At 37.4% G+C, this 19113-nt stretch overlaps 1 protein-coding gene across 8 annotated transcripts in view; it reads right to left on the reverse strand.

Moving 5' to 3' along the window:
• Window positions 1–19113, reverse strand: part of LOC114654142 (Dmx-like 1) — a 343530-nt gene that overhangs the window by 22833 nt on the left and 301584 nt on the right. For 5 of the 8 annotated variants that reach the window (XM_051929967.1, XM_051929968.1, XM_051929966.1 and 2 more), the window contains 4 exons: window positions 14315–14436; window positions 12715–12856; window positions 1037–1102; window positions 637–697 (listed from right to left, as the gene is read on the reverse strand). In XM_051929967.1, the coding sequence (XP_051785927.1) occupies window positions 637–697; window positions 1037–1102; window positions 12715–12856; window positions 14315–14436 (391 nt within the window). The remainder of the gene's footprint in view (window positions 1–636; window positions 698–1036; window positions 1103–12714; window positions 12857–14314; window positions 14437–19113) is intronic. The other 3 variants (XM_051929969.1, XM_051929973.1, XM_051929972.1) reach the window with 1 other exon arrangement.

The following is a 19113-nucleotide window of genomic DNA, read 5'->3' on the forward strand; positions in this document are numbered from 1 at the left end:
CCCATATTGTGCAACTTCACTCCTGTTTTAATTTGCACAAAGAATAAACTTGGGAAGAGATTGTCTCAAATTAAATAAATTAAACTTTTAAGCATTTCTACAGGTTTTAAAAATCCTTTATAGTTAACACAAAAACAGAATATGTTCACATAACAGTATTTTAAATGGTTTTCTGGCCTTAGAACAACACTATAATCCATCCATTTTTTTTAAACCTACTTCAATCCAAAAACCCTGCACATCTGCAGGCATCTGTGGCCTAACCCAACATTAGGGGAGCGCAGGACTCGACATTGGGTGATACCTCAGTTAAACACATGGCACGTTCATAAACAAATACACAACTACAGGCACTCTCTCTCAGCTGCCAATTAACTACCAGACCACTCAAGAAATGGTCACAAAAACATGCAGAGTATATACAGGACTTGGAACTAAAAGGCAACATATAGCCCAAATCATGCTGACATTGTATTTTCTACAAAACGTGTACTGAGCACATATTTTTAAAATAAGAAATGTAACATTTTTGAATATTACAGAACATAATTTAATATACACTAAAAGCGACAACTGTTGTTTTACTAAAACTATTAATTATTTTTCTTCATGTAATAACAAATTCAATCAACTTACAATAAGGTAAGGTTGGATGGGATGTCATCCTTCTAGCATTGTTTATATTTCTTTTAATCATCTGTTTGAAAAAAGCAATACATTTTGTTAAAATATGCTTGCTGTTTATTTAGTGAAGTAGGTCTGTTTCTTAATGTTAACCAAAAATACCACCAATGAAGAAAACAAATATAACGTTGCCCAAAAAGAAACACACACCGATGAAGTCTTTAAAAATGTACATTTTGCAACAGAAAAAAGCACACATGAAAACATACACTGATAGCAGCAACTTCATTCATCAAGATCATAACTCATGTGGTTTATTTCAATCTTTACACCAAACATGTGGAAACCTCGTTACTTACAACATTCTATACACAAAACTGAGTGTTAAATGCTCCTTGGACTATAATCTTACCTCCTTTTTTGTCAAATCCTTTCTGATTCCATTTAATTTAGCTGTATTTTCCTGAACAATGAATGACTAGCAACACAGAGGAAGAGGCATGTAAAGGAAACAGAGGTAAACAAAAATGTTTTAACTGAAAAGGTGGAGGGAAGATAAGGAACATATTGGGTAAAGAAACATTCAATACCTGCCTATATGAATATGGTCAAAAAATTGAAAAATGTTTTGTGGTGCCACAGGAAATATTGTCATGTTTACTGTATATAAAATAATACATAGCTGGGACCATAAAATATCTTCTAGCACAGTATGGCTCGCTATATGTCTATTGATATTAAAACACTTTGAGAGACTCCATTCCAGGAAAGCATTTTAGGGTTTGCTCTCCTCCTGACAATCTATGACCTAATGACAGAGAAAGAATTGTGACTTTGTTACATTATGATTAAGTGATAACATAGTTTCTTGTGCTCTGCTTTAAATATTGTCCATTATTGAATGTTAGTTTTGTACTTTCCTACTAATTACACAAATGCATTGTTTATGTTTAGATTTTTTTAAGTTTCATATGAAAGAGAGTATTAATAGTAATAATATACATCAGATATCATTATTAATAGGATTCACATTGGAAAATAGTAAAGACTCAATGCATTATACAAAAAGATTGAATATTTGGAAACTGTGTGTCACTGTTTAACAAAAATGCATAACTATCACTTGTTAAACTAAGTCAAATGTAAGATGTTGCATTTACAACAAACGTATGAAATGCTTGTAATTATACTTCAGTATACCATAGGAACATCTGACAAAAAGATCTAAAAACACTGAAGCAGCAAACTTTGTGAAAACCAATATTTGTGTCATTCTCAAAACTTTTCACCACGACTGTACATAGATTAAATGATGTAAGAAAATAATGCTTATTGCGGTCTGCTTATACCTTTATTTATACTTAGTTTCCATCTACCTTTATTTTTAAATTCTATGGTACCCTTTATTCCCTTGGTGCACTAAGTATGTGCTTATTTTGCTTAATGGTTAATCTACGGCTACCTTATTATAACTGCTGGTGCCCTGCTTCACAGGTTTCTTCAATGATTGTGGGGTTGGGGAAAAAGGTCCCTCTTCAAAGTCCAAACATGTGATGAAATATAAAAATAATTTCAGAAAGAAGGGTAGGGGCAGAAGGAAGGGGGTCCTATTCAAAGTCTCAATTGTCATATATAAAACAGTTTCTATGGGAATAGGAGTCAAGGGATTGGTGTTAAGTATTTTGAGAAGTTGTGGTGTGCACTGGGATACATATATTTACTACCAGTACTGCAAAAGAGGAAAAAACACTTCAAGCACCGATTCTCATGGACTGCAGAAGGCAACCTGTATGCATACATTAAATCACATCACAAATTTATTTTTTGTTGGCCGCAATCTGCAATAACAACATCTAAATAATTGTCAATGGTTTGTAGTACTTTATTTCCCTAATTTTTTTTGCATCTCCACATTATTTTTAGGTACTCAGTCAATTCATTTTGTAACTGCTTGTAACTGTAACTGACCCTTCAAAAATGGAAAGATAAGGTTGTATCTTTATGTCATACAGCACACAAAATATACCACCACCATATACAAATTTTAACATTAACAAAACAAAGTTAGACGGACCTCTACTGCAATTATATCATGTACTTTCTACAGTACTCATGTGTTTATATAAATTCAATTGCTGAAGCAAACACACCAATAGTTTTAGGACCTGTAGGCTACTACTTAGCTGCATGTGGACATTCAAATTTAGGTCTAGCAAGATGACGCCTGTGTGGACTGAGTAGGCACCTTTTCCCCTAGCTAGCTCTACATTTTGTTTGTCCAGGGTATTACATTAAACTGCATCTGGCCCTGCAAGTGGTCCTATAGTTAACAGGGAAAACTTGAAGGTTGGTGGCAGGATTGGCACTGCAGCCACCATGAAAACTCTGAAATGGCAGACAGGTCTCCTTTCGGCTTTCCGCGGGTGTAGCTCTGCTGCACTTGGTGATTGATGGGTGCTTGTGAGGTGACACTACTCTGGTCATGGGTGACTTCAATGCAACCACTAGCACAGGGCTGGCTATGAGGATTGTGTCTGTCCACATGGGTCTGGCGACTGTCATGTAATAGGCTGCGGATCACTGGATTCTGGTTCCAGCAGCTTACGCTGCATCATTGTACTTGGTACTCCAATACTGACCGCAGACTACCTGTTGCTACTAAGAAGATCCAACTTCGGTCCAGTAGGCTACCACCTACTATGAGAATGAGATTGGACCTGGCCAGACTCCAAGATCAGGTTGTTTCTAATGAGTCTGCATGCAGTTTGTGTTTGGAACTTGCAGACTTGGGTGTGACTGCCAATCCTGATGTAATATGGGAGACCTTTGATGACAAGACCCTGAAGATTGCTGAGGGTTGTGTTGGTGTTGCCGGTGTTCCCAGAAAGAGGTATTTCATCTTGCATGGAACCCTGGATATCATCAAGAGGAGTTGCAGCACATGGCTTGATGGAAACTCTGTTCTGTACCAGAAATTGGGAAGGACACCTGCAAGGGTTCCGAGGACAGATAATCAGGGGTTTGTTAGAGGAATCGGTGAGCAAGTGACACACCATCTGTGGTCTAGTGACCCACATCCTACCTACAGAGAAATCGAAGCATTACACACATCCGAATCTGTTCCTTGGAGGGTCTCAAACAGGGCGGGTGATGGAATGGTCCTTACATATGATGCTGTAGTTGTGACCCATTGTGCTGTTTAAAGCCGATATCTCGATATCTCTGGGTCCACAGTTCTTGAAGTTGATCCTCCAATTAGCTGTGAACCACCCATTTCACTGAGATTGCCCAGGTGTTGAACCAACTGAGGAGGGGAAAGGCTGCAGGGATCTGTGGTATCTGGGGTGAACTTCTCCAGGCTGGTGGAAAGGCTGTCCTCCTGGCATTGCAAGCAATCTTTGCTTCCATATGGGAGACAGGTGACATTCCAACTGACTAGTAACAGGACTTGCTGTCCCAATCTGGAAAGGGAAGGATAATCTCCTGGATTGCAGCAACTACAAGGGATAACACTGCTCTTGGTGCTGGGTAAAATTCTTCCTAGGGTCGTCCTCAATAGGATCCATGGACACTTGCTCACCTACTAGTGACCAGAGCACTCTGGTTTTATGCCCAAGAGGTCTACCATTGACCGCATCCTGGCACTGAGGGTTCTCATGAAGAGCAAATGTGAATATTGGTCAGAGTTACTTTGAAGCCTCTGTCCATTTTCGTAAAGCGTTCAACCCTAAGGTACATCGCGCAACTTTGCAGAATCTCCCCCACAATTGGTGGATATAATGGCTGGCCAGTACACTGGTACTGTGAGTACTGTGCAGATGTATAACCTCTGTGTTTTTAACAGTTGATTCTGGGATTCCTCAGAGATGTGCTCTTGCTTCTACTTTGTTCAATGCTTGCATGGACTGGGTGTTGGAGAGGGTTATGGGGTCCAGTGGCTGTGGGACATCTGTTTGTGAAGAAATATTCACTGATCCTGACTTTGCCAAAAATGCTGGCTCTGATTGGGGCTCTAGGAAGACTAAGCAAGGAATCTGAGTGTCTGGGCTTGGAAGTGTCCTGGATAGAAACTAGAAAGATCCAGGCCTTGGATGACTTCTTGGGCACAGCCATCAGTACTGTGTCTCTCTGCCGAGAGAATGTTGACCTTGCGGAGATGTTTACTTGCCATGGCAGCAACATTCATGTCTCTGTTGACTCTTCCTGTGAAGTCAGTAGACAGATTGGGAGAGCATGAGGGGTAATGAGGCCGCTGGAAAGGGGTGTGTGGCGCTCTCGATATCTCTGCAAACGGACAAATGTCCAAGTGTTTAAAGTCCTGGTGCTTTCATTTTTGCTATGTGGTTGCAAGATACAAACGTTTATCCTGTGACCCGAGACGAAGACTGGATTCCTTCTGTATTGTTCTCTTTGGAGAATTTTTGGGTACCGCAGGTTTGACATTGTCTCACATGAGTGGATGCTTAGAGTCCCGAATAAGGCCATGTGGTGCAATTCCCTGAGGTTGATCCAGCTCATAGGATCCTCATTACCGAGGACCCAAGCGGCTGGACCAGGCCAAGGGGAAACCCACATAACACCTGGCTATGACAGATAGATGGTCATTTTCGGAGGGTGGGACTGGAATGCATGTCTGCCATGGAGGTTACCAACCGGGATCCTGAGCTGTTTCATTGTGTGGGGATCTGGCAACGTGCTGTATCAGTGCACGTTCCCTGACCTGACCTGTTTGTCATGTAGATGTGAGGCAGTATTGGCCATTGTCTTCACCTTCTTTTTTTACCTCCACAGTTGTACCATCATATGTAGCATTGTGTCTTAAGGTAACATAACACCCAGTACGCACTATGCTTATCGCTTTTGTTACAAGAAAAAAGCCAGCTTCCTGATGTACTAAACAGCAGTACAAATCATATAAAAAACATTCTCCCAGTTAACAAATTTCTATTATTGTACCATATACATCTAATTGCAACAAAATAAGCTGCAATACCTCTACCAAAAAACACAGTTGTCACAATAAAACCATAAAGTATATGGAGTTTTTTTTTTTCAATAAACCACAAAGAGATCTGATGCTTGTTACCCTCTTAAATGTACACTGCAGCAGTGATATTTTCATAACGAAAACGAGAACTAGAATGAAAAATATTGTTTTTTGTTTTACAAGAACGAGAACTAAAATTAAGGCAAACAGAGAAACCAAAACTAAATAAAAATAATAACTAGTGATATGTGAACGAACTAAAACGAGAACGAAAACTGAGTAAAAAATGAAAAAACAACAATGGCATTTTCATTCAATTTGGTTCAGTAATGCAGAGGGGCTGTTTGTAGGTTGCCCTGAGCATTCTGTTATACTACACTGTTTACTATGCTGTGATCTCAGAGTTTCAGTGCAGGACCAGCTGGATCAGTACTTAGTGGAAGTCCAGCACTTCTCTGGCACCAGGACTGCACTTCAGTACAGGGACGTGTGGTCGGGGGCCATTATGAAATGTAAAAAAGCTAATGATGATAACATAAAATAAATTTGTCCACTGGTCTGTGCTATAAATTTGTATTCTGTAGGATTCCAATAACTTTGATCATTTTTATAGTCAAAATCTCTGAATTTGCGCATTTCCCGATCAAATACGGGGGAGAAACATGAGGTTCGGCAGCAACGAGATCACCTCGGACTGTGCTGTCCCTCACACACTGGGTTGATGCATGCAATTGGTGTGTGTCTGTTGCTGTCTCTCTGTATGTCACCAATATAATGTTTGCAGAAACATTTATTATATACTCTGACTTTCCACAGTCTGGCTAATATTTTTAATGAATGTGTGTGACATATTTAGCCTTGCTGATCGGACATAAAACCGCAGTGAAAAGGCAGAAGGTGAGGCAGACAGTACCATGCCGCTCCGAAGGGGGCAGATGTGAGCCCAAAAGGTGTTTGTTGCTGCTGTTCTATGCAGATGCTCTAGGTGCCAATAAGTTAGATATCAGAAAGTGAAGTGCAGTGCAGCGGTTCATTTGATTTTATTTTTTGTTCTGACTGACTGCCAAAATGGAAGTTTAAGATTTTTAAAACTAAAATAAAATAAGGAGGACTTTTACAAGAAAGTGACGGAGATTTTCGTGGAGATGGATAGGTACATGGACTTTCAATTTTATAAAAAAATTGGAATCAGACTAAGAAAAAAAAAATCCAATATTTAAAAACTAAAACATTAAATAAATTATTCTTTTGTTTATCTTGTTATCCTTTTATTGAACAGTCTGTATTGATTAAAGCATCAGAATTAAAAGCTTTCAAAAACAACTAAATATTTCAATTAAGGTCAAAATTGAAATCCATGTTTTTTGTTCACCACTCTATACTTTCATTTGTATTGAATGAGTATGAACTGAGGAATTGCAATGCTGCTATACATGTAACGTTCTTTCTTAGCCAAATATGTGCCTTAATTATGTGTGTGTAAAGAATGCTAATGAGATATGAAACATAACCAATAGTCAATGTGCATGCTGCCAATTGAATAGTGAATAAGCTACTCTTTTGGTTCATATATTTGTAAATCTAACTCACCAGCCATGAACCTCACCGCACGTCACTGCTTCAGTACTGGCAGCAGAATTCGTCAACATACAGTCTGATGGTGCCTTTCATAGTGCCTAGGACCTGGACTGTGCACCTGCATTACAGGTGTTCATCAAGCGAATATTTTCACTGTGTGGCTATCTGTGCAACATACATCGTTGCAACATAAATACATCTCTCGAAATGCATGCTTGTTTAAAGCTTAACAGCAACGTGATTGCACAGACTGGTTTCTTGGGTTGAGACATTTAATCTTGCTGACTACTCATTAGGCCACTTAATCTGTTTGGTCATTGATAGTCAAGCTGTGTTTAATGGCATTATGAACTGTGAGTGTATTTTGTTGACTGAAACATAACTTGCATTGAAATATATGTAGGCCAGCATTTGTAGTCTTGCAACAGAAAAAAAACTAAAATTGTACTAATGTTATGTAAAAACTAAATAAAATAAAAACTAAAATTTTAAACAAAGAATAAAAATAATTGTTGACTCCACTGAAAAGTAGAACAAAATAAAAATAAGAATTTTATAAAATAAAAACTAAAACTACAATTAATATCAGAACTGAAATATCACTGTGCAGGTGACGCAAAAACAAGCATCTAATTATTAAATTGATGCTTATAAAGTTAGAAACATAACCCATGTTGACTTACACATAAACTTCAGTGACAACAAAGTTATATTGTACTCTCTTATCTGCCAATTAAATTATAAAAGAAATTGTTTAAGGGTTTAATGAACAAATAAATCAGTGTACACATTTATATAGAGAAGTATGTTTAATAATTACACTGAAATACATCAGTATATCCATCCATTTTCCAACCCGCTGAATCCGAAACACAGGGTCACGGGGGTCTGCTGGAGCCAATCCCAGCCAACACAGGGCACAAGGCAGGAACCAATCCCGGGCAGGGTGCCAACCCACCGCAGGACACACACAAACACACCCACACACCAAGCACACACTAGGGCCAATTTAGAATCGCCAATCCACCTAACCAGCATGTCTTTGGACTGTGGGAGGAAACCGGAGCACCCGGAGGAAACCCACGCAGACACGGGGAGAACATGCAAACTCCACGCAGGGAGGACCCGGGAATTGAACCCAGATCCCCAGGTGTCCCAACTGCGAGGCAGCAGCGCTACATCAGTATATAACTTGTATAATTTAAGGAATAGTGTTACTGTTATACAACAAGGAGTGTACTTGTGATATGATTATCCAGTTTTATATATTTTTAATTTTTTAGCTTTCAAAAGCTTTACCAGTATTCTGAAAAAGAGTTCATTGAAATTACTGGAATTAATTAGCTTAATTTAATTAGCTTACTGGAATGTTAAGTTTATGTATCTCCCAGATTCCCACTTGTCATAAGACTGATATTAACCTCTAACATTAGCAGATTCTGAAGACAATTGGAAAAAGAGTACTGAGGAGAATATACTACCAAGACAGCAGGCTAAAAAAACAAAAGCATTGACTATGGCAAAAGAACTAGCATTCAAATGAAATTTAATAACATAAACAATGTTTTTTTGTTATTATGACCAGCGATAGGGCATAATATTGGAAATTATATTTAAATATATTATTTAAATTTAAAAATTATACTTATCCTGAATAAAAAGCTGTCTGTAAGTAAAACAGATTCAGTTTTTGCTTATGAGCTGAGTCAAATGACTAGATTCACTGAAAAGAGTTAGATTGCCTTTTGATAGCCTAAGCTTTCTTTCTCACTTTTGCAGTTATCTGCCTGTACAAACTTCACTAATTGCAATGCATTCAGGCGGTGGAGTCACATAACTGATTTAACACTTTTTATGGCTTATAATAGGTCCAACAAGAAACATGTAATATACAAAGGGTGTCAGGGGAAAAAAAAATCAAAAATCTATGTCTTTTTTTTCTCAATTATAGCTCTGAAAAAGTAAGGCATCTCTGCCTTGTAAAAATACGTAGATTTCTTTGATGCAATTTTCCACACTACTTAACCTTCTCTTCTGCTCTGTTGTCAGTTAGCCAACACGATCATATACAATGTACTGTGCCTTCATTTGTTTAGCTATGTGTCTGGGTTCTATTCAATAAGGGCGCGCACAAAAAGGCGACCTTCAAAAGGGCGACCTCAATTGGGCGCGGAGAATAAAAGCGCACATAAATAAAAGCGATCTTCAAAAGGGCGACCTCAATTGAGCGCCGAATAAAGGCGCGCATAAATAAAGGCGAGCTTCAAAAGGACGACCTCAATTGAGCGCCGAATAAATGCGCGCGCAAATAAAGGAGCGCTTCAAAAGGATGACCTTCGGAGCGAATTAAATTAATTGTCCTTGACTATGCTAATAGACCGCATCTCGAATATCTACGTGACATTGCACATAATCTACAGCTTCAAGTGTAACTTGCTTTCACCTTTTTATACATTCAGTCATTGCCTTAATCTAATTTTCTGTAATTTTGATAACAACGAAATATAGAAAGCTTTAGAAATAGTTCGTTAGAAGTCCATGCATTAATTAATTGGATGTTTTAATATTCTTGCTTTCACCTTTTTATACATTCAATCATTGCCTTTATCTAATAAATTTTCTGTAATTTTGTTGCGTTTGCCTTTATTCGCTGCGCCCAATTGACGTCACCCTTTTGAAGCACTCCTTTATTTATGCGCGCAGTTATTCGGCGCTCAATTGAGGTCATCCTTTTGAAGCGCTCCTTTATTTGCGCGCGCATTTATTTGGCGCTCAATTGAGGTCGTCCTTTTGAAGCTCGCCTTTATTCGGCGCTCAATTGAGGTCGACCTTTTGAAGATCGCTTTTATTTATGTGCGCTTTTATTCGCCGCGCCCAATTGAGGTTGCCCTTTTGAAGGTCGCCTTTATGTGCGCGCCCTTATTGACGGATACCATGTGTCTGCACAAAGATGAAATTACCTATTTAAATTAATTGTTTTTTGATGATGAATATTTTTTCTCAGAATAAATTTACTTTAAATAAAGGCTGGATTTTTCTTGTTTTGTCAGTTCAAGATTAAGGTAATTCACCAGAAGGTAATTTTTTTGGCAACCTTATATATACTCTTCTTTACTACGGGGTGGCAATAACTGTTGAGGCGACTGTGGATGTTTGATCTTGCATGCTGTTCCTAAATAAACACATTTCTATTTATCATATTAGATAAAATACAGTTTATTAATCCAAAAGGGAAGTTCAGAGGCATAAAGCAGCAGAAATATAAAAAACAAGGATACAGACTCTTAGAACAAATAATACAACCAATCAATCGATAAAATAAATATATAAATGTATATTGTACAGAAATTTCAAAATGAACTTATTTAGTACGTTAGGAGGAAGCACTGAATTTCCTGACAACAGTCGACAGAAAAGATTCCCAGAGGCGCCTCTTAACACACAGTGATGGAATGAGCTTGTGGCTAAAAGTGCAGCTTAGAACACAACACTGGCTACTATGGACTGAAAAGAATATTTCTAACAGCTTGCTGCACACATCAATAGACCTGAGTCTCCTTAGGAAGTACAGTCTACTTTGGCCCTTCTTGTACAATTACAGTATATTATACTCTTTTTCCCACCAATTGGATTCATTAAGGTTTTGTTACTGCTTTAACTTTACAGCTGTATGCAACTACATGTGCTGGAACTACAAATTATTTATTTTATTTTTAATGCTTTACAAATATACACAATTTTTAGTTTATTCAATACATGTTTATTTCTTTTGCTTTGTAATTTCAAAATGTATTTTTTTTTTAACCAGTATTACTCCAAACCCAGTGTTCCTTATTTTCTAGTTTAAATAGTCATTGACTAAGCTTTTTTCACTATAATTAATTTGTTGACTTCCACTTGCAAAAACTGCTCCAGGTATACTTGTGTGATCAAAAAAAAACAAACTATGTTGTAAAAGGGTCTAGCTGTAAGTTTTACTAATAAAGGTAGCAAGCCAACTATTCGAAATTACAAAATAGCTGATCATGAAAGTGGAGTGCAAAAACAAATCTGCAAAATACTGCAGCTTTGCAGAGCGTGTCTGCAGTAACTCAATGGCAAAGTTAGTGCAGAAAAAACAAACAACTGTTCTTTTACAATCGAATATCAGCTTTTGCCTTCGAAGAAGACCTTTTTAAATAAATTTGAATTATTTTGGAATAGAGACATTTGATCTGACAGCCCTACTGTATTGCCACTTAAATATTTAAATCCAGATTATATAGCCTGCTATGACCCTTTCAAAATGGGTACCATCAGTAATCTCGACCTTTCTTAAAGAACCCTTATTAAATGCAGTTGTTCCTGTGCAATGTTGAACAGTGACAAGATAAAACACCATTTGGCTCTGTCAAAAATGAAGTGTAACAGCTTAAATCAAGATCCCGATTGATACGCCTGTCTAATTGCTTAACAAAAAGAAAAAAAAAATAAAAGATCGAGAACTGTACTAAAAACAGACTGCAAACAAAACATTCTATGAAATTGTGGAATATGAAGTGCATCATGAAGCCCTACAAACACCATGTCCTTCACTGATTTTCTTCTTCTACAGATAAAATGGTACAGTAAGAAATTTTACTTTATGGCATTGATAAAGGCTACGTACAAGTGCTTAAACCTGCATCCATTTTCAAAACCTCTTAATCCTGAGCTGGGTTGCAGGGAAGCTGGAGCCTATCCCAGCATCATTGGGTGTTAGAATGATTAATATTCATTTAGCAAAAGATGACAGCAGTGCATATGGCATTTCTCTGCCTAACATCTATGGGATTATGGTGCTTATGGGTGGGGATTCAGTACTAAACAGACACTGTAAACAACACATCCACTTTCAAGTAGCCTGAGCTATAAAGACAAAACTGAAGTATATTAAAACTGCTGAATGCAACATTAACTAATTTTTTAATTAATGTTATTGTTCTTTTATTGCATTACCAGCACTTGCCTATTCAATTTCATAGCAGTGCAAATTCCATCCCATGGTCACTACCACAGCATCCATACTATGAAAAGAGTAGGAACTAACCCTAGACTGGGTGCCATTTCATTTCTAGGCACCCTCAAGCAAAAATCCACAACCACAAAAGGCAAATTTCAGACATGACAATTAATCACATATGCATTTAGAGGATATGAGAATAAAACCTATGCAGACATGAGAAAAATATGAAATCTTTTATGTGGTGCTGTTGTAGTGCATGCTCATAATTCTCATTATCAGCATGCACTACATGCTCACATTTAATTCAAGATTTCCCTCAAGAATTAAAAAATGATAATACACAATTGTTTTGGGAAGACTACTTCTGCAAGTTGTAGGGTTCATATTCAGACCACAAAGCTATTATTACTGTTGCATGAATTTTTTAGTCATTTAGATCATAAACAAAACCTGCAACAAATTTTCCATAGTACAACATAATACATTTTACATTGTATAGTATGACAAAATTACAATTTTAACGCTTTCAAGAAATACTTACAACTGATGCTCCTCTTCCTGTCTGCATGCTTCCCAACCAAGGCATGTTAATTGGTGTCCCAGGACTACTAGGAGTATATGGAGTAGTGCCCTGCACAGACGCATAATCTTCACGGGCATGAATAACCAAGAAATCATCATTTCTATTTGTATTTTAAAAGAAAAGAAAAAAAAAATCAAAATACTGCTTTAATGGCTATGATGGAAAGTTAAGATAGTTTTCTCATATTTATTTAAACTGGTGACATACTTGAAATGTAACACACTTTAAATTAGTGATTCTCAGATTGATTGGCAGCTGATCTAAATTTGACAATTTTCTTTTTAATTGTCAGAAAAAAAAGATATTTTTATCATCTACTTCTCTATACTTTATGGTAATATGATATTTACTTGTAGAGCTACCTTTATGAAAAATATTACGGTACTTAAGGCAATGCAAATGTAGTTTTGCTGCTGAAATCACCTGTAAACAGAGAGCAGCCAGAAAGACTTCAGGAGAGAGAGAGAAAATGCTGGAATATTGTTACATTAAAAATAATGCAGTAAAGGATAAGGGAATCTGTATAGTCATCCTTAGATTGGAGAAAAATGGAGGATATATACTGCACGATGTTCTGCTGAAGTTGGAGTTGAAGAAAAGAGAGCCTTCAACAAAAATTAAAAGAAAACCTGCTTTCTCATCTAATTAAAATTGACACACCTCATATGACTGTGGACAGTAAGTGAGCTTGTGTCTAGCACAGCAGTTTAAATTTTGACTTAGAAAGGAGCAGATTAAAAAATAATTTGCTCTAATTGCTTAGTAAACAACAGGCTTGTTAGCTTATGAGCCAAATTTATCTTTTTTACTTGAAAACTTCTTAAGCTTGTTAGTTTTGTAAATTCTTGATAAACACCCTTAAGAACATTCTATCAGACTTATGGATTTTAATGATGAGAAGAACTGCATTTTTTATGCTATAAGTTTTATTGATAAATATTTCATGTTCATGTTTAATTAGTTAAAAAAGTATGTATTTAAGGAGATTTCATTTATTTTGTATTTTTATGGTCATTAAATAAAAAACCTACAGAATTTCATTTTGTTAATTAAATCAAACAGCTGCAGTTTAAAAGTAAACATACCATTTTAATATAGAATATTAATTTCTGATTATTCAGGAGGTTAGTGGAAAAAAAAAATAAAAGAATAAATGAAAGAAAAAAGGCAATTCATATTGGAATCGGTCAATTCTAGTAATATAAAATCAGTAATCGGTACTGGCCCTAACAAATCCTGACTGGACCTGCTTATACACATTAAATTACAATACAATAACAGTGTTTCTTGAATACTGCCAAGATCTCATGCACTTCTGTTGACCTATCACTATGAAGATTTGCAAACTGTAATAGTGATTTTGGACATAAAGAAGCACTAAATACCACCATACTGTATCACCAGGGCCGTCTCCAATATGTTTTTATGTTCCTACATTCTGCTGGTCTGGCATTACGTTCTTAGGGGTCTGGGATGCTCATATGGAATTCAGATTTTTGAAACTGGTGCTAAAGGGATTATTTTAAGTATTATTTAAGAACGCATACATTTAACTTACGTTTTATTTTCCATATCTACTTCATCATCAGCCCACGTTAAAATCTGGGTAGCCAAAATTGCAGAAATATCAAGCTCTTGAATGTCATGTGCTGAAGCAACTGCTATGCAATTGCGATTTGCCTGAAAAGAAAAACAAACTATTGAATATTTAAAGCAAAAATGTACTTAACTCATAAGTTTATTGATGATTTAGGAATTTGGTCTTATCTCTATGTTAGGGATTGACACAGCTGTCCTGTATCAATACTCATTCAGTATTGTTATTGTTTAATTATTCAAAATATTCTGCCATATAATACTTTTTCATACAGCTCAGAGAACTATGTGCCCCCAAAATAGACTCTTCAAGTGCCACTGAAGCCAAAAAATGACAAGATAAGGCTTACTACAGAGCGATAACGTGACACAGATGAAGAGCCAGAAACAGTCTTAGCCCCTTAAGTGGGCTCTAAATTGCCTGACATTGCTGTTTTGAACAGATTATACTTCACATATGGCAGTGGTCAAGATACTAGCCTTTTCACTAGCAAAGCCAAATACATAGTTAGCAGTGAAAACTCCTGGCATTCATCCCCAAAGCAAAGTCTGGGGTTCCTTTGTCATCTTCTTCTATAAGTACCGGACACACAGGTTATGAAACACTGCCAAACAGTGTGAGAAAATTATACTTTATAGAAAATGCTTTTAAATTGAAAAATCTGAGAAAACTATGGGGGGATGTAAAAGAACTAAAGAGAGTATGAACTTTTTAAAGCAAAAATGAAGGACAATGAACAATGAGGAAACATTAGGGTAATAATTGTTGCAACGGAGAGTAATATTATAACAAACACCCTGCAAAAACTTCACTGAAATAAGGATGGACCTGGGGTGAAAATGTTTTCTTTCTTAACTAGAAAGGGGCTGAAGGAAATTGTGGTCAAAAGGACAAGAAACAAGTCAAAACAGAGGAGGAAAAACTCATTGTCAAAAAGGAAAGCAAGAGTTTTTAAGTCAAAACTAGCAAAAAAAAAGTCCATAAAAAACATGAAGCAAATGAACAGCAAAAACATTATTGATAATATCAAGAAGCTTGGTTGCTTTGAATACCACACCACCATGTTATACATTTGACATTACGACTTCCGAGGCCACAAACCCAACAATGGGAGCAAGATGGATGACCAGAGGGCAGCTACAGGAGGGATAGCCCCAACAGAAGTTAAAGAAATTCCCTAAGGTGCTAGCAGACAAAATTTACAGAAGGTCAAATTCCAGACATGGTGAAAAATGCAGTCTTTCTGTGAAATACGTTTTGTGAACAAATCAGTATTGTATGCATGTAAAAATACAAGTATGCTAACACAAAGGACTGGGTAGAGCAAGTAGAGAATGTTGGAAGCCAATTTCAATACTATTGGAACAGACAAAACAACATCATGTAAGAGAGCATAAATATCAGAAACAGGCTTGACTCAAGAAGCCAAGAAGGCAGCCAAATTGAACAAAGGATGGAATCGTAAGAGAGCAGGAAGACAGATTACACAAGCCTTGAAGATCTAAGCTACATGTAAATGAAAAGAAGAAAGGTGTAAACAAGACATTTGAGTAAAGAGATTGGAACGAGAGGAGCCCAGTGCCCATTCCAATCATATAAATCTCCCAGGCCTGCATATTTCAGATAAAATATCAACATGATAATAAAACAGTTTGACCTCCAATATTAAGCACTTTATTGAAAAGTTCTAACACAGAATCAAACCAAAATCAAAATAATGAAAAGGCATATGAGAGCAAAATTATTACTCTCCTTGATATTAAAAACAACAAAGTGAAGATGCCAGAGAGATCATCAAAAACAACAAAATGAAGATGCCAGAGAGATCATCAATGTAGCTATCTAGTGGTGATGCACACAGTGTTAGGGCTGCCTGGGAATCTCAGCTGAATTTACCAGGTATCAAACTGCTGGCAGCATGTGAAAAGAGAGGTCCATGGCAATACACATATTAAATAAATATGAAATGCTAGGGCTTCAGAGGGGTGCGAGGGTGCATTGCAATGTGGCAAAGTGGCAATGGAGGCTGATGTGGTGATCGGCTGATTGCAAATTCACATGTATACTGTTCAGCTGATTGCCCTGCTAGTGCCCCAGAGTCAGTAATCAGTGCACCTGCATGTCTAGCAGTATAAAAGAAGCCTGAGCAGGAAGCAGAGAGGATCAGATTGAGAGATAAGAAAGAGAGGCATGAAAACCAAACTTAAAGAAAGGCAAAGTAAAGAGACAGGATTGTGTTAGAGCCAGTGTTACAGGGTAAAGAGAGGCGGTCGGGTTTGGCACCAAGAGGAGCATGACCAATGCTAAAGGGGCTGGATTGCTCTTGCTGAGCAACCAATAAGTAGAAGCGACCCGTCGCTTAAAATGGGCTCCTGACTTTAAGCCATGTGGTGATGACAGCAGTGGGGGGAGACAAGTCAGGATTGGAGCTCCCCAACGGTGACTGAACAATGTGCCTGGGGCTGTGTAGTGCAAGCTCATGAGAACTTGGACTGTACGTGTCAGAGGACATCTCCTTCTTCAAGTTGAGGAGATCTTAATGGTGACCTGAGGAGAGATTAGATTAGAAATGAAGCACAGCAACTTGTACTGGGATTTTTACATACATACATTTTATATATATATATATATATATATATATATATATATATATATATACATACATACATACATACATATACACACACACAGTTAGGTCCATAAATATTTGGACAGAGACAACATTTTTCTAATTTTGGTTCTGTACATTACCACAATTAATTTTAAATGAAACAACTCTGGTGCAGTTGAAGTGCAGACTTTCAGCTTTAATTCAGTGGGGTGAACAAAACGATTGCATAAAAATGTGAGGCAACTAAAGCATTTTTTTAACACAATCCCTTCATTTCAGGGGCTCAAAAGTAATTGGACAATTGACTCAAAGGCTATTTCATGGACAGGTGTGGGCAAGTCCGTCGTTATGTCATTATCAATTAAGCAGATAAAAGGCCTGGAATTGATTTGAGGTGTGGTGCTTGCATGTGGAAGATTTTGCTGTGAACAGACAACATGCGGTCAAAGGAGCTCTCCATGCAGGTGAAAGAAGCCATCCTTAAGCTGCGAAAACAGAAAAAACCCATCCGAGAAATTGCTACAATATTACGAGTGGCAAAATCTACAGTTTGGTACATCCTGACAAAGAAAGCAAGCACTGGTGAACTCAGTAACGCAAAAAGACATGGACATCCACGGAAGACAACAGTGGTGGATGATTGCAGAATCATTTCCATGGTGAAGAGAAACCCCTTCACAACAACCAACCAAGTGAACAACACTCTCCAGGGGGTAGGCATATCGATATCCTAGTCCAGGGGTAGGCAACGTCGGTCCTGGAGTGCCACAGTATGTGCAGGTTTTTGTTCCAACCCAGTTCCTTAACGAGAACTCAATTATTGCTGATGAAGCACATATTGCTTAAGTGACATTTTCATGCTTCATTTTAGTGGTCTCGCTTGTTAAGGTTCTCCAACCTTAATTGCTTATTTCAATCTTAAACTGCTGCATTCAGTGTTTTAATTGCTCCTTATTAGCAATAAGATGTAAAAGACAAAGCAGCCAGCAGTTCTCCAGCTAGCTTTTTTCCAATTACATCTGTGTGTGTTCATCATGCACGGTTTGATTTAATAAAACACTTAATAGAAAAATGTGACAGACTGAAAATGATCTGTTTTAGGCTTCAAATCATTTGGATGATATCCTTGGAAAGGAAAAACATCTACGATATAAAAGCCTTACATTGCACAGACTAACAAGCCATAAAATTAAATAAGGTCTGAGATTGGCAATGATTGGTTTCTAATTAAGCAATTGGGTTGAATGAAAACCTGTAGCCACTGCGGCTCACCAGGACCGACATTGCCTACCCCTGTTTTACATCTTATCTATACTAATAAAAGGCAAAGCCCTCACTGACTGACTGACTGACTGACTGACTGACTCACTCATCACTAATTCTCCAACTTCCCGTGTAGGTGGAAGGCTGAAATTTGGTAGGCTCATTCCTTACAGCTTACTTACAAAAGTTAGGCAGGTTTCATTTCGAAATTCTACGCGTAATGGTCATAACTGGAACATATTTTTTTGTCCATATACTGTAATGGAGGAGGCGGAGTCACGTATCGCGTCATCACGCCTCCTACCTAATCACGTGACCTAAAAACAAGGAAGAGATTTACAGCACGAGTCAAACGCAGGAACGAAGGTAAATGACGTTAATTTTTGACTGTCTTTTAATACTGTGTAAGCATACATATTAAGACGTGCAATTAAACGTGTGCATTTACGGGGTGATTTCTCAGGCTTAAAAGCTCGCCTTTTATCAAACGCGGGAACAAAGGTAAATCACGTTCTTCACTGTCTTAATACTGTGTAACCATACATATTAACACATGTGCAATTAAACGTGTGCATTTACGGGGTGATTTCTCAGGCTTAAAAGCTCGCCTTTTACTAAAAAGGTAAATGCAAAACTATTTTCAATCATTCTATGATCTGCTTCTCACAACTGAAGGCACCGTGGCTGATGTTACGTCACTTGCTGTCCGACCATAAGCTTTACCTGGTAGGTAGCCGGACACTCACTTCACTCCCTTTCGGGAATCGAACCTCTGAGGTTTTCTTTTCTTCTTAATTAAAATTTAAAACCAATACTTCACCGCTGCTAAGCCCCTGTAGCGCTGACGTCTGAGGTTCGATTACCGTAAGCAAGTGCAGTGAGTGTG

This window comes from Erpetoichthys calabaricus, chromosome 7 (genome assembly GCF_900747795.2).
Source record: "Erpetoichthys calabaricus chromosome 7, fErpCal1.3, whole genome shotgun sequence".
Lineage (NCBI taxonomy): Eukaryota > Metazoa > Chordata > Cladistia > Polypteriformes > Polypteridae > Erpetoichthys > Erpetoichthys calabaricus.